Source organism: Papio anubis, chromosome X (assembly GCF_008728515.1).
Source record: "Papio anubis isolate 15944 chromosome X, Panubis1.0, whole genome shotgun sequence".
In the NCBI taxonomy this organism is placed as follows: Eukaryota; Metazoa; Chordata; class Mammalia; order Primates; family Cercopithecidae; genus Papio; species Papio anubis.
This window is the reverse complement of record NC_044996.1, coordinates 50,695,696-50,720,493: the sequence shown is the minus strand read 5'-3', so window position 1 is coordinate 50,720,493 and position 24,798 is coordinate 50,695,696. Positions and strand designations below refer to the sequence as shown.

Genomic DNA, 24,798 nt, shown 5'->3' with positions numbered 1-24,798 from the left:
TGTGTATAGAGGTAGAGCGCATGAGAGATGAGTGAGTTCAGGTGTCAGAGTTAGCATGTGCTGGGAGCACAGGACCACAGGAAATCGTGGGAATTGGCAGGAGGATAAGTGACTGGAAGACGAAGGCGTCCGAGCTGGCTAGGGAAGGAGGTCAAGGCTGTGGAAGCCTGACGTACAGAGAGGAAGTAGAGGGGCCATGTGATGGGTTCCATGGGTCCTATCTACAAAGGACCCCTGGCAGCTCTGAGAGCCTGAGCTGAACAGACACTGTGGTTGATGGGTAACATGGGAGATGATCTCTAGTCCCCACGATGAGGCTGAGCAGCACACAGTGTGGTCTCTGTTCCCTGGGTGAGAGGACCAAGGCTTAGAGAGGTACAGGAGCTTGTCTTTGGCTATTGAGGCACTACAGGGAAGAACAAGGTTGGCATTATTCTTTTTGTAACGGCAACTATCCCCTTAGTTCCTAGTTTTATGTAATTCACACTCCAACATATGGCTCCCTAATGTACATGTACATAAAGAACTGAAAAGTGGCAAGTGGTAGGAAGGTGGCAAGTGGCAGGAAATAACGTATGCCAAACACGAAAGTGGAGGCATAATCTGTCAACTGGTGGTGCCTCTCCTATGTCCCATTTATAGGACTGTGACTTGAAAACGTCACACTGCTATTATTTTAATTTCAAAAAGTATGCCTGCTGATTGCCTAACATGCAAGCATCACAGAAGTGTGGACAATAAATTGCGCAAATGTTCCGTTCAACTCTTGCCTGCAATTTGGAACTGCTATAAATGCCAGTTGTTGAGAACTGACCATAGGGTGAGATTGTGTGCTACCACTGTTTGTTTAGAAGTGAAAATAAATGGCTGAACCCCTTCAAGAACATGGACATGGAGTGCCCGGTGTCAGCTCTCTGAGGAGCGTGCTGGGCAGATGGGCTGAGTCTCCCCTCATCACCCCCACCGCAGGTGCTACCCTGAGACTCCTCCTTGAAAAGTGCACCTTCGGGAAGGGGAGGGGTTGGGACGGTGGATGGAAGCCCCTGGTGTGCCAAGGTAACATGCCTGCTTCTGTGGGCCTCCAGGTCGAGCATCTGACAGAGTCCCACTGTCTCTCAAGGCCAATCTCTGGAAGGAGCGTGTGTCCTTTCTCATCAGGATTTATTGACAAAATTACCTATGAAGGCAAGCCAGATTGATGCATCTGCTAAGGCCAGCCAGGGATGAACAGGGATGCAGTGCTTTCAGTCCTGGCCCCGCTGGCTCACGGTTGGGGCAGGGGAAGAGCAATCCAGGGCACACAGCATACAACATGTAACGTCACTCTTTATTATGAAAATAAAACGGTGATCATGAGTGGGGCGAATACACAGAGCAACTGGCTCTCTGGGTGGTTATGTCATGCGGCCTGCAAGTTAACTCTGGCTTCCTGGTCAGCCAGGCCTTACGCTGGTGAAAAGAGGAAACAAAGAGGATGTGAACGAAGACAAAGAAGACATCGAAGGGCTCCTTTTAGGAGATTTGCTTGAAGGCCTCCGCTGGGATCTTGCCCTCGGTCTAGAGAAAGTAAAGAACAGGAGTTGGGATGTTAGTAAAGCCAGGTGCCCTGGGTTCCATCCCCACACTACCCGGCCTCCATCTTCTTGGCCCTCCTGACGACCCAGAGACAGCTGTCTTTTACCCACTTGATTCCCAGACCTCACCTGGAGCATAGTGAAGACCTGACCAGCTCTAGTGTAGTTCCACTCATTGTCCTGAAGGCACCTGGGGTGGGAGAAGAACAGGTGCGCTCCATTACTACCCCAGGACAGACACGCTGACTATGCAACGCCACCCTTAATCTATGCTACCTTTTTGGTGGGTCACATGTACCAATATGAGCACTATTGTAACAATGAAAAAAGGCCTAGGGAAAACCAAAACGCCTATCCCTGACATTAATACCCACTGGAATTCAAATCAGAAACATAGGGGTATTCAAATGAACAAGGGAGCTTAATACATATTGATAAAGAAAGATGTTCAAGAAATAACAAGTGGAAATTCAATAATACGTTTCTTTTTAATTGAGATATAATGCACATACCGTAGCAGTCACCATTTTAAGGTGTACAATTCAGTGCTTTTAAGTCTATTCACAAGATTGTGCGACCATCACAACTATCTAATTCCAAACTATTTTTATCACCTCAAAAAGAAACTCCTTAACTCTTAGAGATCACTCCCTGTTCTCCCTCTTCCCCAGATCTTGGCAACCACTACTCTGCTTTCACTCTCTACGGATCTGGCTATTCTGAACACTTCATATGAATGGAATCATATAATTATGTGGCTTTTTGTGACTGGCTGCTCTCACTTAGCACATAATGTTTTCAGGGTTCATCCACGTCATAGCGTATATCACAACTACATCCTTTTTCATGAATGAATAATATTCCAATAATATTCCACCGTATGGATGTACCACATTATCCATTCAGCTAAAGGTCAATCGATGTGTTTCCACTTTTTGGCTATTTGGAATAACGCCACTATGGAAATTCATGTGCAAGTTGTTGAACGGGCATATATTTTCATTTCTTTTGGTATACACTTAGGAGAGGGATTACCGGATCATGTGGTAACTCCATGTTTAAGATTTTGAGGAATTACCAAAATCTTTTGCCCAGCAACTGCTCCGTTTTATGGTCCCAGTAGTGATACATGAGATTTCCAATTTCTCTGCATTCTCACCGACATTTGTAATGTTTCCTTTTACTGACTAAAGCTATCGTAGTGGCTATGAAGTGGTAACTCACTGTGGTTTCGACATGCGTTTCCCTAATGACTAATGATGTTGAGAAGATTTTCACACGCTTCTTGGTCATTTGTACATCTTCTTTGGAGAAACGTCTATTCAAATCATTTCCCCATTTTTTAATTGGGTGGCTTGTCTCTTTGTTGTTGAGTTGTAAGGGTTCTTCTTGTCAGCGATGTGATTTGCAAATATTTTCCCTTGTTCCCATCAGTCGGTTTTCTGCTTTCTTGATAGTGTCTGCTGATGCACAAAAGCTTTTAATTTAGATGAAGTCCAATTTACCTATTTTTTTCTTTGGTTGCTTGTGCTTTTGGTTTCATATGTAAGAAACGGTTGCCTAATTCAAGGTAATGAAGATGTACACTCACGGTGTTTTACAGTTCTAGCTCTTATTTTAGGTCATTGATCCATTTTCTGCCAGTGTTTGCACATGATGTGAGTTAGGGGTCAAAATTAATTGTTTTTGCGAGTGGATAGCCACGTCTCCCAGCACCACTTGCTAAAAAAGACTATTTTTTTTTCTCCATTGGATTTTTTCAGCACCCTGAATGATAATCAACTAGACACAAATATGTGAGATTATCTGTGGACTCTCAATTATATTCCATCGATTCCCACGTCTGTTCCTATGTCGGTACCATACAATCTTGATTAATGTAGTTTTGTAGCAAGTTCTGAAATCTGGAAGTGTGAGTCTTCTAACGTCGTTGTTCTCTTTCAAGATGGTTTTGGCTGTTTGGGGTCCACTGCATTTCCACATGAATTTTGGGATTACCTTGTCAATTTCTGCAAAGAAGTCAGTTGGGATTCTGTCAGGGACTGCAATGAATCTGTAGATTGTTCTGGGCGGTACTGCCATCTTAATGATATTAAGTCTTCCAATCTATGAACGTGGGATGTCTTTCCATGTACTTAGGTCTTCTTTAATTTTTTTCAGCAATGTTTTGCAGATTTCAGAGCATAAGATCTGTGCTTCTTCTCTTAAATTTGTTCCTACACACTTTATTAATAATTTTTGATGCTACTGTAGATGGACTTATTTTCTTAATTTCATTTTTTGGATTGTCCATTGCAACTACATAGAAGTACAAATGATTTTTGTATGCTGTATCTTTCAACCTTGCTGAACTGGTTTATCAGTAGTTTGTTGTGGTTGATTCTTTCAGATTTTACAAATGGAAGGTAATGTCATCTGGGCATTATGCCATTTTTAAAAATATTTACATATATCAGTATAAAAGTATAATACCTTTTTCATGGGCCCACTTTTTTTTGGAAGCAAAATATCCAGATAGTTACTCTTCCAAATTGCATGTGAGTTTCCATTACTCATTCCTCTGATGTCCCAACTCCCCCCATCCCCATGTACTCCCAGCACTCACTTCTGAGACCACTCCAGTTTCATCCCAGACTGGGCAGAGAATGCCTGCACCATTTCCTGCTGCTCCTGGGAGAGGGAGGGCTCAGAGCTGGAGGAGAGTGTGGACACTGGGATGGAGAAGGCACTCTGAGTCTCTTGGGGGCTGGCGTCCCTCACAAACAGCTCATCATTCACGATGCACAGACTGGAGGAAAGAAAAATGCACCCTCAAACTGGACAGGTAGATAACTCCACACCCCCAACAACAGGATCCTTCTTAACCACTGCCACTCAACAACCAAATTCCTTCCATATCCCTAACTGTGCCTGCCTCCCAGATTTTTTGGCTGGTGCCCTCTAACCCTCCCACAGAGTCCACCTTTGGAGAGGTTGTCTACCAGCTTCACTAGACCTTTAGCTCTAACCCCAACGCATTTACCCTGTACAACAGTCCAACGAAGTGGATAGTCTTATTCCAATTTTCAGAAAAAGGCACTGAATCACAGAGAGGTCGAATAAGTTGATCAAGGTCACACACTTTGTGAATGTTGGGGTGAGGAACAGAATCTGTATTCTGACTCCAGGGTCCACACTCTTAAACACTAGGCTAGACTGTTCCTTGGATCTTCCTGTTGGCCTTCCACAATATTGAGAACACCCCGAGGACTGCACCCACCACATTTCCACGACACGGGCCCCAAGCTTGGATGGGTGCTCCCACCCACAACACAGCACTAACCTGGAACTGCCGCCAGGGGTAGCGATGAAGGTCCGAGTGAAGGCGAGAACAGAACCCTGAGACTGTCCTTCCACTTCAAAGACAACAAACACCACCACCTTAGAGTTGCACAGGCTTTAACATGCTCACACGGTGATCCCCCGTCAGAGTCTTGCTTGACACTCACACAGAAGGCGGGGCAGACCAGGACAATTGTTCACTTGGAGTCAGGCGGATGTGGCAGGAATGGGGAGGACAGCAACAGGAACAATCCGCTCCCAGTGACAGGGCCCCTATCATATGTGGGGCCCTGTGAAAACCACAAGTTCACTTAATTCCTATTTCACAGTAGCCCAAGAGATAGGTTATTAGCCCCATTTTGCAAATGAGGAAACTGAAGGGTTAAGTAACCAACCACAAGTTCACAGAGTAAGGACCTGGGATGAGAGCTGCCAAACTCCACAGTCTATGTCCTTAACACACGCCTGAGCTGTGCAGGGCAGACAGGCATGGACCTAGGTCAGAGCAGGGTGGTTTGAGGGCAGAGTGGGGGTGGGAAAACACGGAGGGAAGAAGAGGAAGGAAAGGAAAGGAATGAAATCAGGGAAGCTGGGGGAGTTCTGAGAGGGAGCCCAGCCAGCGGGAGGGAGCAGTGGCGGATCTGGGGAGGGGACTATACAGACACTCACCTTCCTTGAAAACCCCATTGACAGAAAAGCAGAGCATCCATTCCTGAAAGGGAAGAGCTCAGGTGCTCAGGATCCTCCTTAACCTCCTACCCACCTCTGGCTCTCTGGGCCTGCCCAAGGGAGGAAGCAGGTGCTCACCGTCTGGCACCACATGTCCACCAGGATGGAGCTGAGGTCATGCTGAGTTTTGGGCAACGCACTGAGGGAGTCCACAATGTCACGTTTTGTGTGCCTCAGCAGTTCCCCCTTCAGGTCTGTAGAGAAGAGAAGCAAGGAACGGCAGGGTGGGGCGGGGCAGGGGGCTGCCACACCCTGGTCCTTGGCCCCTGTGATTGTTCCCATCACACCCCCTTACGTTGCCCACTCTTCCCCATCACACACTTACGGGGGTCCTTGAGTGTTTTCATATTCCTGCTATCCTCAAAGTACTTGCGCAAGCTGTTCCTAGGAGAAAAAAAGGAGCAGGAGTGGGTGGCCCGGCCAGTGCAGGCATTTCCAGGAGTTGGCCTGTGTCTGCTGGGGAGACACACAGCCCCAGAGCAGGGTCTGAGTCGTGATACTCACGGGGCTGAGCCCTCGGCGTCCAAGGGAATAGCCAAGGAGAAGCAGGCCTCATCGTGGTAAGCACCGAGGAGACCCTGTCGATCTCCAGAGTCATAGATCGAGTAATACCTGTGGGGAAGCAGTGAGGATAGGCTACCTCTGTGGCCGGGGCCCCAGATGAGACTTGAAAACTCCCATGAGCTGACCTGTGCATGGGTAGCCCAGCCTGTCTCAGCCCTCCCCTTCCTCATGGTCCCAGCGTTCCAGGGATACTCACTGCTGCAGGAATTGCAGGACTAAATGCTTTAAGGTCTCAGATCCAGTAAAGTTTTCCTGAAATCAAAAGACAATTTGGATCTATGCGGTGGACAAAGCCTCCCTTACAACACCCCAAATCTTGCTTGGTCCTTCTTCCTCACCTTGCAGGGTTTCATTATCTCAGAGCTGTCAATGTCAACAATCATTGGTGCAGATAACTCTCGGCCGTCCTGGAGAAGGAAAGAGGAAGTCAGCAGTGGAGACCAAGGAGGTGGAGCTCGATGACCGATAAGATGAACATGCCCAGGGAGACAAGCATCAGAGGCCAGGTGGGAAATGGGCCTGGAAATTCCAGTGGGCAGCTTTCTCATGGGGTGCTGGACATCTCTACTATTACATGCAAACGTGTGTGTGTGTGTGTGTGTGTGTGTGTGTACACATTTTCAGGGAGAATATTCTTGTCTTTTTCAGGAATCCTTGCCTGTAAAATGGATGAGGGTCTGATACAAGCATGTAATCTAGGCAAGACCCAAAGGACTTAAGGGCAGGTGTGGAGGTCATGTTCTTGAGTAAGAGGAGACAATGATGACGGTATTATACATACTTACCAGGCGTAACAACTTGGGGAAACAGTCCCGGATGGCACTGTCCAAAACCAAAAATTGAATGAAGTGACTGACAGTTCAGGGTGGCACAGTCTCTCTCCCACTCCCTCTCACTCTCCTCCCTCTCCTTCCTCCTGGTTAGCTTCCATCTAGACTGTCCTGACTCCCTTTTCTCCAGTGCCACACGAAGCAGCACTGGGAGCCCAGGTTCCCCTCCCTCCCTCCCTCCCTCCCCTTTGTCCAAGTCACTGTGGAAGGCTCTGCAGGGAGCAGAAAATGGGGTGGGAGGCCAGAGCTCTGCTACCTCACTGGCCGTCCATCAACTTGCCTGACCAGGCCCTGGCCAAGACCAGGTCAGCCCTTAGGGATGGCCCAGGATGCTGGGACAGGGAGGTGAGTGAGGCCGGGCTCAGGAGGCAGAAAGGGGAAGGCAGAGGGGACGACATCAGAAATGGGGCGAAGGTAGGGGAGGGAGAGATGGGTGAGACATAGGAGAGGAGAGACAAGGGAGAAACAGGATGCAATGCAAAGGGGAAGGAAAGACGCTCTACTGTGGAGGTGGAGTTTAGGGAGGAATAGAGGAGAAAAGGGCTCCCCTGCTGCAGCCCTTTCTCTCACTGCCCCCTGGCTGGCCCTGGGGACTGAGGCAGGAAAGGAAAACATGCACCTGTTGGGCTGGGGCCCACTGGATGCAGCTGGAGCCTTTCTCACCTGTGTGAGCTCAGTCTGAGCTGCGCATGGGAAACAGAGCAGCCACGGGGACAGGAGACCTTCTCCCAGGAGGAGTGAAGGGTCAGGCCCCAGCTCAGCATGGGGTTCAGAGTCTGGGGACCCCCTCTCCCGACCACTGCATCCTCTTCTGATGGTCACTGACTCCTGTGACCCTCTGTGCTGACGCCTTGACCGAGGAATGCTACCCGTCTCGGGCTACCCAGGACTCCTCTGAGGGCCCAGGCAGGACAATGTGAGGTGTGGAGGGAAGGAGAGGCAGTGCCCTGAGAGGCCTGTCCTTCTGTCTCCCCAACCTCCTCGGCCCTCTGCCTTCCACTCCTGCCTCAGGAACGTGGCCCGCTTCTGGTCCCTTGACTCAGGAAACCCAGGTTTCTCCCCAAGGAGGGCCCAGCTCCTGGCATTGGGCCAGAGGAAGAGATGGCATGACAGCAGCCACCCAGGGCCTCGGCCCTCAGTATGAAACAGGGAAGCCCCCATGCCAGCCCAGGACAGGTGGGGGGACCTTTTTGGAGCAAGAGAAGGAGAACGCCTCTCAGGACAGGAGAGGGAAGCCCCATCTCAGCATGGAGGCAGGAAGGCCTGTGTCACATGAGGCCCTGGACTAAAGGACTCTTCTCAGTCCAGGGCACCAGCATCTGAACACTGTTGGTCCTGGGGAGGTGGGGGAGTCCTGCTTCCTGGAGCACACTCACGGAGGGCACGCTGGAGGAGGCTTGGTGGAGACAGGCAGGAAATGCACCCCAGAGCAGGTGAAAAGGGGAGCATGTCAGAGGAAGGAAAGGAGACCTCTAAGCACAGATGAGTGAGTGACACAGAGAAAGGAGTGTGTGTGTGTGTGTGTGTGTGTGTGTGTAGGAGGCGAGGTTTGTGGTCCTCCTAGAGGACCAAGGCCACTCCTTCCTGCAGAAGGGCACTTTCAGACACAGCTCAGTCACCCAAGGAGCAAAGGTGCCCAGGAAGGGCGATAGGGGTTGCCACTGACCTTACATAGGCGGACTGGTCCGAGAAGGTGCTGCACAAGGGGTTCCCTTCTAGCCATAGCTCTTCGAGCTTCAGCCCTTTCACCTTGCCCAACTCCCATGCCGACTCCAGCTAAGAAAGATGGGGAGGAAACTGGAGAAGGAGGGCCAGGGAAAGAGAGACACCTGGGACCGTGGGTCCCGAATTCCCCCAGCCCTCACAGTCACCCACAGGTACCTCTGCCTGCCTGTTGCCATTATCCTGATGTGTACTGCCATCCACCCTCCATCCAAAGTTGATCTGGCTCCCCCTTCTCACCTTATTTTTGGAGAGGTTCAGGGTCTTGACTTTGGGAGCCTTCTCTATAATGTCAGACAGGCCATCCAGCTGGTACAGTTTGTTGTTGCACAAGTTCAAAGACAATAGCTTTGGGTCAAGAAGAGTTAGAGTGGGGGCTACTATCTTGGGCCTCGGAGACAAATCTGCCCTCCACCTTACCTATTCCACCCCTCTAACTAAATACCAGCACTGGGCCTAAGGCTTCACCTCAGGGAAATGTCTTTCAATGATCTTCAGGGTGGCAGCCATGCAGTTTCTTCGATTCAGGATTATATCAATGTCACGGCCCATCAAGTCTTGAAGAAGCCAGGAGAAGGGAATCAGAAGGCTGGGAGGGCCCTGGCTGGACCAGAGCCAGCACCAACCGCTCCGTAAATTGCCATCCCTAAGTCTCCCTCTCAGGCAGACCGCTCTGCCCCCGCTTGCCTTAGAATTGCTGCTGTCAGCCATACCTGGGTCAAAGCGGAGATTCTGGAGATCAAGAGCTTGTTGGGAGACATTGTACCGTTTGTTCATAGTCAGCTGCAGAGATAGAGATGAAGACAGAGGCTCTGAGGCTCTGGTGGTGGTGGTGGTGGTGGTGGTGGTGGTGGTGGTGGTGGTGGTGACGGGGAAAGAGGGGACCAGGGGAAGAAGACGTGGGTCCAGGAAGTGAGCATACAATGATCCCTGAGTCTGTATTACCTTAAGCATCTCCATTTGGCCTGGCTTCAACTTATTCTTCACAGAGTAGGGCGCAGTAGAATGATTGACAAATATACATATCTGCAGGGAGGCAGCGTGGTAAGTACCAGGACCTCTAATCCCAAAGAGGACGACCAGCCCCCTGGCCTGTCCTCCTGCCCAGAGACTAAGTACAGGGAATGCCCTCAACACACACCTTTCGGTTCTCGTCATCACAAATCTTATAACTGACATCCTTCAATACGGAGGCAGTAGTAGCATCCTGGACAAAGAAGCATGCCCGATTTCGGATGTAGTGAAACTACAGGGAGTGAAGGCAAGAGCAACAGCATCAGAGGCCAATGGCCCCTGCTGAGCCAGGCCTCTCCTCGTCCCCCGTGCCCACTCAACTGGCTTCACCATCCTCTCTTACATCAACCGGAGTGAAGGGGGCACTGCAGTGGCTCTGGATTGAATTCATTAGCCATGACTTGTCATACTTTATCCCGTAAGGAATCTAAAGGTAAAAAGAAGAAATAGGAGAGAAGGGAGAGACAACACGGAACTAAGGATGGAGAACAGAACCAACCAGCTGTTTTTTTTTTTCTTTTTTTTCCGACCTTCTACTTAGCTTAGACCTCTAAAGAAAGGACCGCTGACATGATTTCTTATTTTTGTGCCAAATATGGACTCCCTAAACTCCCGTTCCCCCTATTCCGAAGCTCTCCTCCGAATAATCAGCTTAGGGTGTTTTAAGTGGTCTTCCTTCTATCAGGTTTCAGAATAGTCTACCTAATGCAGACCCCACCCAGATACTCACTGTGACCTTGAACCAGTTCCTTGTGTATCCATCCTGTGTGTTCTGCCTCATTTTTCTCCCTGGAGGTTTTCTATTTCTCCACGTGGTAATACAGATTTCGTCTTCACTATGCCATTTCATTCTTCTGTCGCATCGGATGCTATAAGGAGTGCTGTGGGGAAGAGGAGAGAAGGCGGGTATCCATTAAATGTAAGAACGTCTTCTCTACATGCTCCACTCACTGACGCCAGGGCTACAATTAGGATTGCTCAGCCACTATTCCACTTCCAGCATTCTTCAGCTCTCTAATGAGAGAAGAAAAGGAAGACCACAGAGAATGAAAGGGTTGCACAGTCCCGGGGGCTGCTACATGCAAACCAAGCTGCCTGGTCACTTACTGTCTTAGTTGTTGGTCCTTGTGGACATCCCGCATCTCCACGCTTCCATCATTCTCCTGGCAGTGTGAAGACGGACGCTCGTACCCACCATGTTCATGATGACAGTTCCTCTTGTCAGAATTATCCCGGAAAGAATTCCCACCTTTCTTTCTTCCTTGAAAAGGGCTACCATGGTCATGGCATTCTGCAACTGAGAACAAAAAGACACGTTTGAGACACATCAATGGTCCACTTACCATGTACCATGTCGTGAGCTAACTCCATGGTAGGGCAAGTAGCAAATGTCCATCAGTGACAGATTGGATTAAGAAAATGTGGCACATATACACCATGGAATACTATGCAGCCATAAAAAAGGATGAGTTTGTGTCCTTTGTAGGGACATGGATGCAGCTGGAATCCATCATTCTTAGCAAACTATCACAAGAACAGAAAACCAAACACCGCATGTTCTCACTCATAGGTGGGAACTGAACAATGAGATCACTTGGACTCGGGAAGGGGAACATCACACACCGGGGCCTATCATGGGGAGGGGGGAGGGGGGAGGGATTGCATTGGGAGTTATACCTGATGTAAATGACGAGTTGATGGGTGCAGCACACCAACAAGGCACAAGTATACATATGTAACAAACCTGCACGTTATGCACATGTACCCTACAACTTACAGTATAATAATAATAAATAAATTAAAAAAAAAAAAAAAAGTGCCAACCCGCCACACAAGCCCCAGAAAACAAACTCCTCTGCCTGTCCAGATACAACAACCTTATCTCACAGGGGAGATGGCACAATCAGGGGAGGAATCTTGGGAGAGGAAGCAACTGTGTCGAACCTCTTAAGAAATGGAGCAGGAATTATAAAGAACAGAGGTGCGTATGTCCATGGGTTGGACTAGACACTAGTCACACCCCTGGAAGGGGTCCTAATCTTGCCTTCTCTCAGGCTTCTCTAACCTAACAACCACACCAACACCTGGGAGACAAGCTCTCTCACACCTCCCAAATCCAATCTCCAAATGCATTCTGTGAACAATCAGCAAGTTATACTTCTTTGCCGGTATAGTACAAGCTTTAATGACAGGTGGGTCTGATGTAACAGCTTCTCAAGCTGCCCTCCTGCCTCCAGCCTTGCCCTCAACAATACTCAGTTTGAAATATCCAGAGCAAGCTTTCTTTTTGCCCAGCCCGAAATGCTTTCAGCCCAAGAGACAACTCTTCCTAAGCAAGTGACAGAATTACTAGAAAGAAAATCAGCAGATATTGAAAACCACTACAGTAACAGGATCTAAATGACATAAATTAAACACTGTACCCAACACACTGTACCCAACAATGAAAACAGAGCGCTTTTTTTCCCCCTCTACTGTCTTGCAGCATTCACGAAGGTAGACCATCTCCTGGACCGTCAAACAGACCTCAACCAATTTCAAAATGTACACCTTGTCTCAGGGCACCCTTATGAATAAAATTTCGGTCACTGCTGACCTCTCTGCAATGTACTGATTATGGCCAGGCCTCAGATGAACTTCTGTAGGGGGGTCATTGCTTTCACCGTGTGTGACCCACTGTCAGGACAGTCCTGCTCCTCTCGACTGTTGGGACTTTCCCTGTGTGCCATTAGAAGTGAAATTAAATGTGGGCAGAGTGTCTGACCCAGACATTCCTGATGCTTGGTCCCCACAACTTGGAGGTGGGGCTGGAGTGCTCTCTTTCTCTCACACTCTACATCCAACGGATCAGGATGGATGTATCTTCTCTTGGCTCCACCTTTAAAAGATATCCAGAGTCTGGCCACTTCTCACCCCCCTCCATTGCTACCTACCCTGGCCAGGTCACCAACATCTGTCTCCTGGATTATGCTGCCTTCCAAGTTGTCCTTCTGCTTTGGCCCTTGACTCCCCTACCACCTATTTTCAACACAGGAGGCAGAGTGACTTTTTAAGGCATAAGTCAAATCTTGCCATTCCTTTACTCAAAATGCTTTAACCGGGGTTTGGAGCCCATCAGTATGTTAAAAAGCTATGAGTCCATAACAGTACTCAGCAACAACAACAACAACAACAACAACAACAAAGACCCCTATTGGTGACATTTGGAGGATGTCCAGAAACCAACTCATTTTCATGAAAGTCCATAGATGAAAGGGAAAAAAATCAAAGATTAAAGTGAGGGTTAAGGGCACATGGTCAATATATGGAGCACAGGTATTCCTGAGTCGGAGTCATTTTTGAGAATACGCATTACTTCAGAAATAACGTCACTGAGGGGAAGAAGGTGTAAAAGTGAGCTAGCCAACAGCTACAGCTACAGCCTCAGGCAAGGCCTTGTGTTGGACAAGAGCACATGTGATAAAAAGCCACAGAGGGACCGGACAGAGAGAGATGCCGAAGACAAAAACACACACAGGCGCACGTCCACTTGCTGAACTCTGGCATCTCAGCACAATCCCTGTCTCGCAGTTGTGCTGCCAGAATTACAGGTGATCTCAAGAGTATTATAAAGCAGCTAGTACTTCTCACCCAGACCGCCTGGGTTTCCGCTCAGGCCCCACCATATACTGGCTGATCCTCCCACACAGACATAGTAGTGAGTAACCTTTATGACATCACGTGCGTTCCTACTGGTACTTCCTATGTTAGTCTGGAATTCTGCCTACATCACTGCCATGCCACTGAGTGCATGGCATCAGCATCCCTGCTATGGCACGGAAAGAATGGGATACGAAGAAAACCAACCCTTGCCCAGTGGCAACCAACATTTGCTCAGTGTTGGGCAGACTCACTAGGTTTCTCTCGACCTCCTCACAGAAAATCCATGAGAATTCTATCCACAGTCCCTTTTCAGATCATGAATATTTGGTTCACAGATGTCGGGTACATTTCCCAGCCAAGTCAGTGGCAGAACAGGAATTATGTCCTCATGTATATTGGTCTGCCTCTATACCCTGAGTGTTCCTCCAGAGACTGCACTGGTTCTCCCTTAAATGGCAAGCTTTCAAGTCTCATCGACAGATTTTTTTGTTGAGCAGGCCAGGGATGATGTTTTGTGCTAGTCACTCCTGTCAGGGTGGGAACCAGGCGTCTTGGATAAGGTGGAGATCTCTGTCTTGGACCAGATGGGTGTAATCTGTTTGGGCCATGGGTTTTCAGATTAAGAGTCACTTTGGGCTGGTAGTGTCTGGCACAGAACAAGGACCTAATTAGTATTTGTTAAATGAATGCATGTGATGTAGGTTTGAGATCATCGACAAAACCACTTTTGAGAATACATCCATCTGAACCATTTCTACCGACCTCTATTTATATTTATTCCAGAGCTATTCGGGCTGCAGAACTATTTCATAACCTGCCTGCAAAACTAGAATGAATTAATTTTTTCTTCTGCAACATTAATATTTTTTCATTAATGTATCCTTAGAAATAGAACTGAGTACCTCCCTGCAGACTGTGGCTAGAACTGCAGCTTTGAAGATCCCAGAGAAGGAGGCTTTTGCAAATAGTGGTGACAGAAATGAGGAGAGGCGTTCCCTGAATCCAGCAGACAGAGCTTTCTGGACATCTGGTCTCTGTAGGAAGAATGTTCTGGACCTAAAGGCATGTTGTGTTCACTCAGCCTTGTGACAGACAGGAAGCATCATCATCTCTGTCTCAGAGGAAGGGAAGAATGTGTGGTCTGTGTGTCCGTGTTGCCCATGCAAGCAAGTGTTAGTGTTTTGTATTACATGCTTCTACAATTAGGTTACAGATATGCGTACTCCAAATCATGTTGGTAAACACATTGCCACACAACACTGGATCCCACTGCACATTTCTTTTCATATGTTATGTATTATATATGGCCAAATTTTGTTTCTTGTTCAGAATATGCTTTTTAGTGCTTTTTTTTTTTCTTTTTTACCTCTCTCTCGGTGTTTTAATATTTGAACTGACAGTTTTAAAATAAGAAAGTAATGAAGTTCCCTGTACACAAAACTAACGGAACAATATCCACAGATTGACCAGGGTTGCAGAGCACCTCCAGCGGGGGTGGCCAAAACACCCAGTGGAACACAGCCAGGGCTTCAAAGTGGGTCTAAGATTTTGAGTCCCTGCTCTACAGCTTCCCAGGAGAAGCACATGAGTACTTTTAAGCATAAAGTGATATTTTCCTAAGGATTTTCAATGATATTTACACCAATATACACTTCCACTAACCGTGTGTGAGTCTAATTTTCTGCAATATGCCTAACCATTCAGAAGTCATTCTTACACTTTGATCCAGACTTTTCACTTTTTGAATGTATTACATAAATCACTCTCTGTCTAAATACATACATATAATTATAGGGCTGTGCTTTACAGGTTCTTTGCGACACAAGGATGACGGGACCAGAGAGTGGCTGATATTGTCAAGGGGAGAGGTAGAAATGACTGCCCTTGGAATGAAGTAGACATGGCAAGGAAGGGGCATGAGTACCTGACACACAGGGTGAAAGAAAAGGCCAAGGGATGGATGTGTGGGTCAGAAAGAAGAGGGTGAGTACAGAGAAGACAAAGAAACACACATTGAAAACGCTTCCAGGGAACTGAATTCATCCTGGTGATACGCTCCCCTCTGAAAACTCTCCTTCCTTCCTGTCCATGTACATCTTGTCTGTCCCTGTTACTTCACTTCAAGATGGACACCAGAGAAACAGTTCCCACACAGTCCGAAAAAAGGAGAGATGATACAAGGCAACAGTGTGCAATGATGACTCTCTTGGACAGAAGGCTGGAGTCGGGACATTCATTCCAGAAACCACACCCATCATTGCCCAGCAGACTTTGAGTGGGCCCTGTCGTACCGCTCATTTCAGCCTTGACACAGAGTCGCACATTATTGGTTATGGGCATAGGATTTGAGGTCAGATCCATCAGGATTTCAATCCTGGTGCTAAATGCTACGATCCAAGGCAAGTAACTGACCTCGCTGTGACTCAAGTTCTTTTTGCTTGTTTTCCCCCTAACTCAAAGATAGTAACAGTTTCTACCTCATGGGGCTACTGTAAAAATTAAGTGAGTTAACACATGGAAATACGTGAAAAGCACCAGGAGAAATGCCCGTGACCTAACAAGCACTATAAATAAGCTGTCTACTACTATGTCGAGAACTTAGTACAACATCTGGCATTTATCGAGGGAGAAATACATGTTAGTTGCATTCGTTGTTATTAGTCCTCCTGTAAATGACAAGAGATGAGTGAGTGGCATCCGGTTGCCACGTCAGCTATTAATGTATTTTACAAAGCGGCAGTAGTAAAACAGGGCAGCCCCGGCTCCAGTGGGGAATCATCTGACGTACGGATTAAGGGAACCAAAACTGAAAGCTCAGAGCATGAAACAGGTTATGTGGAAGGATTCAGTAGGGAGCTTAAGTCCCCGTTTCCAATCTTTGAGGAAAAAAATGTATTATTATGCAAGAAATGTTTCAGGTTTAAGTGGCAGACTATAAGCAGCAAGGCAGAATACTCGTCACACCACACGATACAAAGGGAAAGAAAAACAAAGTCAGGTTATAAAACTGTATATTACGGTATGATTCCTCAGAAGAAAATATTAATGAAAAACTATGTTTTCATTTGTAAATATAAACACAAACAAGTCAGGGTAAAGGGACATGTGAGAATGTCAACCATGTGTAGAAGTAGGTGGCTGGAATGCAGAATGGTTATACTTTCACACCTACACTTTATACTTGTATAAGAGGATGTTTATGGCTGGGTCAGGGTTTTGTCAAGTGCTTGGGGAGAAGCACTTTTCCTATTGACCCATATACAGCATAATGGAAACCATCTATTACTGATAATCAGGTGTGAATATCTTCTCTCCGATTAATATGCTAACCTCACTTTTGACGACTCATTCAACTTCTCCTGATCCCAGGTTTCTTATATGTAAAAATCAGAGATTAGGGCTAGCTACCACCTCAATCAAGATATAGAACCTATAACACACCCCAAAAGGTTTCCAGTTGATCTCCTCTTCATCCCTTGGCCCCATACAGACATTGATATACTTTCAGTTACTATATATTCGTCTTCCTGTTCTAGGATTTCATACAAATGGACTCATACAAGCTGTACCCTTTGGGTCTGGCTTCTTTAACTCGGCATACTGTTTCTGAGACCCATCCATGTTCTTGACTTTTCCTTGCTGAGTAAAAGCCCCTTGATGGATATACCATAATTTGTTCACCTTTTATGTTGTTGTTTTAACGAAGTTTCAGGAGGAAGTGAAAGGAGATCCTTGCCTTCAAAAAGCCATCTTTCTTGGGCAGTCTTCTATTCTTTTGTAATAGACACAATTTCATCCTTTATCACTCCTTTGTCTCTCTGGGAAAATACTATCTTAATGTCTGTTTCAGCCTCTTCCATTTTTTCTGTTCCCTCAGTGCCAATTATTGGATTTGTTGAGTTTGTGCCATCCTTCCATGCTGATCCTGGGTTGTGACTGTCTTCTGCAGAGGAGGCTCCACTGCAGAATCAGCCCTGGGCTGATTAGCTTTAATCCATACCTTGCTCTGGCCTTGCCGGCAGTTTAGCTTCAAGCCGGACACAAACTGTGGTGGCCCCGGCTTTACCACTGTGTTTTCCCATTTCCTTTCTCTTTGAAAAAGACAATCGTCTCGATTTCTTACATGGGAATCTTTATTTCATATTTTCCAGTGTAACTATGTATTTATTATTATTGTAATATTATCATGCTGAAACCACAATTATAACATTTTTAAATTAAATATTGTAAAAGGCTTGCATTCTTATCATTTAAATTGTTCAAGCAGTTCTCAACCATGATTACACATTACAGCCACTCGGGGACACTGAGACAATTCACTAGCACCAGGACACACCCAGAACAGTCAAAGCAGAACCGTGGTTAGATCCAGGCAACCACATTTTTTAACTCTCCACGTGAATTGCAGTGTGCAACCAAGGTTGAAAACAACTGTGCTAAAGCCTCAGCTTTTGGCTTATGCTTGCCAGAGGATCCTAGGAATAGCTGCCTCCTCATTCTGCTCACTTCCCACTCAGCACTGTTTTGGGGACCCAATGAGTCTATTAGCTTAGAGCGGGTGTCAGCAACTATGTCCTGTGGGCCAAATCTATCCCAGATCCCCATTTCCTTCAAGGTCTTTTGCTTGCAACCAATTTTACTGCCAAGCACTGTGTTAATCAAGGTCCCAACTTGCCTATGCCAGAATTCACTCTAGTTCTTTTACACAAACAAGATATCTGTAATAAAATATATTACATAGCTTACAAAAACTCTGTGAGGGCCAGAAAAGCAGGCCTGGATGCTGCACAGCCAGGAGAAGTCCACCCACATTATGGAACTGCTACTGCTGAAATACCACTGCTGCCTGCCCATTAATTGACATGCATGACAGAGACTGAATTCTAGAAACTCTGCAATGGCTGCCCCATAATAACTGGAGACCTCCCTCATCACAGGTAGTCCACCCCACATATGGCTCCCATGTTATTCAGTTCCACCTCTGAGTCTCATGTTGGCACATATGCTTGATGCAATAGGTATCCCATTTGGGACCCTAACTGCAAGGGACTCTGGTAAATTGTATGTGTGTGAGTGTATTTGTGTGTGTGTGTGCGTGTGTGTGCGTGTGTGTGAGAGAGAGAGAGAGAGAGAGACAGAGAGAGAGAGAGAAAGATAAAGAGCGAGAGTGTGTGCACACATGTGTGTGGTCATGTGCATGTATGTTTCCTTTCATGTTCCAACTTTCTAGTCTCTACAGTACAGGAAAGCATATAAGAATGTTTAAGAGCGTTGGAATAGTTGCCAAGTAAGCAGATTCATCGTATATTTCCAAGACATGTTTTCCGTTGTAAATGGTATATTTACAATAAAGATGGTATTTTCTATTTGTTAACATGGTTTGTGTATATTCATCTTATATCCAACAAACTTGTTGATCTCCATTATTAATTTTAATTTTCTGTAGCTTCTCTTGAGTTTCATATGAAGATAGTCACATTGACAGCTTTATTTTCACTTTTATACATGTATTAATTTGTGTGTGTACAATGAGATACCATCTCACACCAGTTAGAATGGCAATCATTAAAAAGTCAGGAAACAACAGGTGCTGGAGAGGATGTGGAGAAATAGGAACACTTTTACACTGTTGGTGGGATTGTAAACTAGTTCAACCATTATGGAAAACAGTATGGCGATTCCTCAAGGATCTAGAACTAGATGTACCATATGACCCAGCCATCCCATTACTGGGTATATACCCAAAGGATTATAAATTATGCTGCTCTAAAGACACATGCACACGTATGTTTATTGCAGCACTATTCACAATAGCAAAGACTTGGAATCAACCCAAATGTCCATCAGTGACAGATTGGATTAAGAAAATGTGGCACATATACACCATGGAATACTATGCAGCCATAAAAAAGGATGAGTTTGTGTCCTTTGTAGGGACATGGATGCAGCTGGAATCCATCATTCTTAGCAAACTATCACAAGAACAGAAAACCAAACACCGCATGTTCTCACTCATAGGTGGGAACTGAACAATGAGATCACTTGGACTCGGGAAGGGGAACATCACACACCGGGGCCTATCATGGGGAGGGGGGAGGGGGGAGGGATTGCATTGGGAGTTATACCTGATGTAAATGACGAGTTGATGGGTGCAGCACACCAACAAGGCACAAGTATACATATGTAACAAACCTGCACGTTATGCACATGTACCCTACAACTTACAGTATAATAATAATAAATAAATTAAAAAAAAAAAAATTTGTGTGTGTAGGCATCCATGTATGACAGCTTACCGCACTGCCTAGTATGATATATGGCTTACTGCACTAGACTCAGTACGACATTGAACAGAATTCGTCATACCAGTCATCTTTATCCCTTTTCTGATTGTAAGGAGAATACTTCTAATGTTTTACTATTAAGGGTGGTGTCTGATGGGGTGTATTGTTTTGATACCCATTGTCAGTTTAAAGAGATAGCTTTCTATATTACCGATCTGCTGAGAGTTATTGTTATTGTGGTTGTTCAATCCCGGTTGGTTAATTTATTGCATACTTTTTTTTTTAACTGGATCTTTTGTTGTATTTGTCCTGTCCTCCTCCCTTTATTCAGCTAATGTGTTAGATTACATTACAGATCTCTTAAAATGTTAAACTCAGCTTGCATGCTTGGGATTAAACACAACCTTGTTATGCTGTATTATCTGTTTTACCCATTGTTGGGTTTAGTTTGCTATTAATTGATTCACATTATTTGCGTTTATGTAACTAATTCAGATTGGCTAGTAATTTTGCCTTGTCAAGAATACACTGAATAAACCAAGGTTTTCTATTCTTTGGGTTTGGAAAGTTACATATATTTTTCCCCTGGAATTCATCTATTTAATCTAAGTTTTCAAATTTTCACATCTTTTACATAATGTGATCTTTTTCGATCTTTTCTGTCACTGTAAGTGTGACACTATCTTCATTCCAAAAGTGGCTTACCTGCACCATCTCGCTAATTTTCTCTGCCCATGTGGCCAGAGATATTATCATTATCCTGTGCTTCTGAAACACTGACATCTAGCAATTTTGTTCAACTCTCTCACATCTGTTTTCAGTTTCATCAAGGTAGGCTCTATTTTTTATCATTTTTCCTTAACATAATGGAAAGACATGGAGATTATTCCATATTAAGTAAATGATCAATGAAAAGTCCTTTCATCTACCACCTGGTTTTATTTTTATAGTTGAATACAATGGATATTCAAATATCCAATACATTCCCTCGTTTGGAAAAGACCTCTGGCTTATCAATGTTGGTCTTTTTAACCAGCGCCATCGTGTCTATTCAATTAAACTATCAGATGATTAAGGAAGAGGGCATTGCATCATTGATGTAAAAGAATTTTTACTATAAGCTTCCTTTAAGAGAAGAGCAGGCAGCGTAGAAAGAAGCAGAAAGGATGTAAAAGAAATCATACCTGGGTGGATTCAAATCCTGATTCTGTCACTTACGGCCGATGTGATGTTAGGCAAGTACTTAATCCCTCCCAGCTTCGATTCCTTCATGCAGTTGTCAGTGCTGCCATTTACCAAGTGTTTACATTCTCCCCTGTACCAGGCACCTGGTAGGACTGCCCGACCCGACTGTCTTCCTTGGGGCAGGGCCGTGCATGTGACTAGCTCTGGCCAATGGGTTGTGAGTGATGAGTGACATGGGTTATTTCTGGGTCAGAACCTTTGGTTGCTGGCTTGAGACCCTCTAGCGCTCCCACTCTGACGCAGTGAGTAACCCTTTTCTAGATGGTGGCTGCTCCATTAGTTTGGGTCTCTGAGTCATTCCAATAAGAATCGCTCAGAACCCTACATCCACCATCCCCCGAAGGATCTGCACCTGCCATAAACATGCAGCAGGAGTGAGAAATAAGCCACTGAGGTCTGGGGGTGGCCAATAAGCACGGCGTTACACTCAGCCTCTCCTGACCCATATATCTCATCTGTCAATTAAAATAACACCCTCTCAAGATTTTCCTGAGGGTTAAATGCAGCAACTTGCATGACGGCTGAGGTTATCACAGTGCTTGACATATGACAGGGGCTCAAACTATGGCAGTTGTAATTATTAAGTAACAATAGGTACTGCATCTGCTTGTCCTGACAGGTAAGTTGTATCTTGTTTTCAAGAGTGGGGCACTTTATTTGCTGCCACAGGTAACATTTCCTAACGACTTGCATTTAAGCACATATTGTTTGCCACCACCATGGTATCAGACGCGTGCTTGGCGGCATCTCTGAAGAGTAAACAAGTAGGAAGATTCAAGCAGCAGAGACTGACTGATGACATAAGATAAAATGAATTAAAGAGCAATAATCAATTTCTTAATGAGCAGAATAGATTACAACTATTATAAGCCCACATTCCATTGTGCTGAGTAAACAAAGGCACAAGGTTTTACAGTGTTAGAAGATGTAGTCTGAACCGGGTTTCCCCAAATATTTCCTGAAGAACACTGGCACCTCAAATGCTCTGTGGAAAAAAATGTTCCATTCCCATACAAGTTGGGGAAAGTAGCCCTCCCTTTGAGACTCGTGTTGTATATTAGTATATCATCTAAAAAACTCCTACAGTATTCATTTACCTTCAGTTCTGTATGTCCCACACTTCCTTAGAGTAGAGCACATGTTGTTGTTGCTTTGTCCTGACCCTAGAGTCTCACAGAACAAACTTGGAAATGCTGAAATGAGAGAAAAATAGATTATTCAAGCTACATGTAATATCAAATATCACAAGTGACAACATTCTCTGACCATCTGCCAAGCAATATTTAAAACCCCGTAAGATTAAGCACAATCTTGCTATTTGCTCAACTTCATTCACCCAACACCGCTTTCATGACATACCAAATGTTATCACCCATGATTGTAACTTAAATCCGTTCACTATACTTTTCCACAGGAAGAAAAGGAGAGAGTTTTCAGGAAGGAACCTAAGAAGCCATCATTAGAAAACCAGGGGTTGATGGGGGAAGAATCAGAAACAAAAGAGTGTCAAGCTATACTACTATAAGCCACTGAGACATCCTAAGCACATACACACACAAAAAATTGTCACCCCACTCCCAAATGTACTTTTTAAAGCCAGTGAAGTTCAAACAAAGTATAACAAGTAAATTCCGAATCTTCACATCATGACGACTTGGACACTTTTATTGAAATATCAAATTCTCTTTAAAAAAAATTCCCGATTCCCCTCTCTCCCTTTCGCCCACCCCCTTGAGCCCATGTTTAGAAAATTTAGTAGAAAAATAAATCATGGAAACAAAGAGAATCTTTACATAATGGAAAAAGAGACAGAAACTAAGATTGGATCTGGAATCGTCTATACAAACTGGGATCTATGAAGTCTCGAGTGTCCTTAATAACAATATGATCTGAGGAGGGGCAGAGGACAGAATCACCTGGCACGGACGGTGAATCAGGCAGGGTGACTGGCAAGGGTAGGGTAGGGTTTTTCGTGTGGGGGCGGGAAGAGGGGGGATCCCATGAGGCTTCCACAGCCCTGCCCGGGAGAAACGACTTACAAGTTCATGAATTCCCGCCGCCCCACTACCAACCCTACCCCTATCCCGCCAACCCCATATTCTGCCCCAGTGCTTTCTCCTCCTTCACTTCACTCTCTACCAACAACAGCTCCTGTGAGTCCAGGATCAAGGCGAATGGCAGACATAGATGCATGGGTGCATACGCGTGCGCGCGCGCGCACACACACACACACACACACACACACACACACACACACAGAGTTTCTCTGCCAGGCGTTCACAAGTTTGGCCACATTAGGAAAGTCCTCCGCCCCCCACCCTCCCCCACCCCCCCCCCCCCGCCCCCCCCCACATCACCACCCCTTCACTCCCCTCACCACCCCACCCCACCCCTTCAGAGCCTCTGCTATTTGGAGATTGCTCAGCCACCCCTTAAAGCCCAATTCTCAGTAAACTTCTAGTACCGGCTGGTTCCACTCGTACCAGACTTCCTTCCAGCGTGGCAGGATATGAAAGTTGCCGGAAGGCTTGAGATCTGAGCTGCAGTCCAATAAAACTTCCGCCTGAGTCAGGGCGTGGAGCCGGAAGCATCTCTCTGACGGGATTTGGAGCACTCAATCTTCACGTGAATGGGAGGGTGCGGAATCTCACGTGACCATAAGAGTCACATGTACAACAGCCATTGGTTAGCTGTGGTGCTCACAGGACCACAAAGGCTTTGCCTGCCACCAGATGATAGGAGCCGCTTGGCTGCCCACGCACGCATCTGCAGAGTTCGGCAGCTCACAATCTTCACGTGACAGAGAGGAATGAGCCTGACACTGTGGCCATGGGGAGGGGTGGGTGGGAGCAGTGTACATGACCATAACATCCACATGACCCTAAACAGTAGGTCATCTATATGACTTCGAGGGCTGAGACTTCCACATGCTGGTGGCCAGTAATGGCCAGGTGAGGGAAGAATCCATGTGAGCAACAGGGTTCAGGAGTCCACCATACTGCAGTGACTGGAAGAGCTGGGCCCATCACATGACCATAGGAGCAACACGACAAGAGAGGCCACGTGACCTCAAAGTTTTAGAACCCTTGGTGCTGATATGACCAGCAGGGCCCTGTCAGTAGGACTCACAATTGTAGGGTTCACATGATGGTGGCATCCACATGACTTGCAGCCTTGGGATCCTGCAAGGCTCAAGTACCCAGGATAGGTGGGTCAGCTTGGGTCAATTTCCTGACAGTAGAATCCAACCACTGTAGAGTTCTCCTGATCTGCATGTTTCAGGGGACCGTTCTGTTCATGAGACCCGGAGCTCTGAGACTGCCCGTATTACTGAGATGGTGGTACCTCCAGATAACCTTCCACAGCACACAAACTTGAGCTTTTGCTACCCCATCCCACGTTTTATTTATTTATTTATTTTTATTTTTTGAGGCGGAGTTTTGCTCTTGTTGCCCAGGCTGGAGTGCAATGGCACGATCTCGGCTCACTGCAACCTCTGCCTCCCGGGTTCAAGCGATTCTCCTGTCTCAACCTCCCAAGTAGCTGGGATTGCAGGCGCCCGCCACCACGCCCGGCTAATTTTTGTATTTTTTTTTAGTAGAGATGGGGTTTCACCACGTTGGCCAGGCTGGTCTCAAACTCCTGGCCTCAGGTGATCCGCCCACCTTGGCCTCCCAATGTGCTGGGATTACCGTGTGAGCCACCGCTCCTGGTCCCCCATCCCTCTTTAATATATTTTATGTGTTTCATTTCTAACAACACGTGAAATTTAATACTTCACGATGAAAAAGGCCCTCACTAAAACCATAATCGTTGACACTACTGCAAGAGCCTAAGCAGTCCGCACAGGTAAGCACTGTTGACTTAATTTCA

At 46.1% G+C, this 24,798-nt stretch overlaps 1 protein-coding gene across 3 annotated transcripts; it reads right to left on the bottom strand.

Annotated features, from left to right (window-relative positions):
* Positions 1–1,306: 1,306 nt before the first annotated feature.
* LOC101017387 (nuclear RNA export factor 2) lies at positions 1,307–22,718 on the bottom strand. 3 transcript variants are annotated; one of them, XM_003918732.4, is made up of 21 exons: positions 22,023–22,718; positions 10,862–11,051; positions 10,485–10,635; positions 10,098–10,181; positions 9,882–9,986; positions 9,686–9,766; positions 9,454–9,523; positions 9,209–9,297; positions 8,981–9,088; positions 8,685–8,794; positions 6,974–7,010; positions 6,527–6,595; positions 6,385–6,440; positions 6,129–6,236; positions 5,950–6,008; positions 5,703–5,818; positions 5,565–5,607; positions 4,897–4,969; positions 4,180–4,362; positions 1,704–1,764; positions 1,307–1,557 (listed from the first exon to the last, which is right to left on the bottom strand). In XM_003918732.4, exons 1-21 carry the CDS (start codon positions 22,063–22,065, stop codon positions 1,513–1,515), a joined length of 1,881 nt encoding a protein of 626 aa, XP_003918781.1. In that variant the 5' UTR covers positions 22,066–22,718; the 3' UTR covers positions 1,307–1,512. The 3 variants fall into 3 exon arrangements, with proteins under 3 accessions (XP_003918781.1, XP_009197162.1, XP_021788985.1); XM_009198898.3 differs by lacking the exon at positions 22,023–22,718 and adding an exon at positions 13,385–13,450; XM_021933293.2 differs by lacking the exon at positions 22,023–22,718 and having other exon boundaries at positions 10,862–11,233.
* Between the last annotated feature and the right edge of the window lie 2,080 nt (positions 22,719–24,798).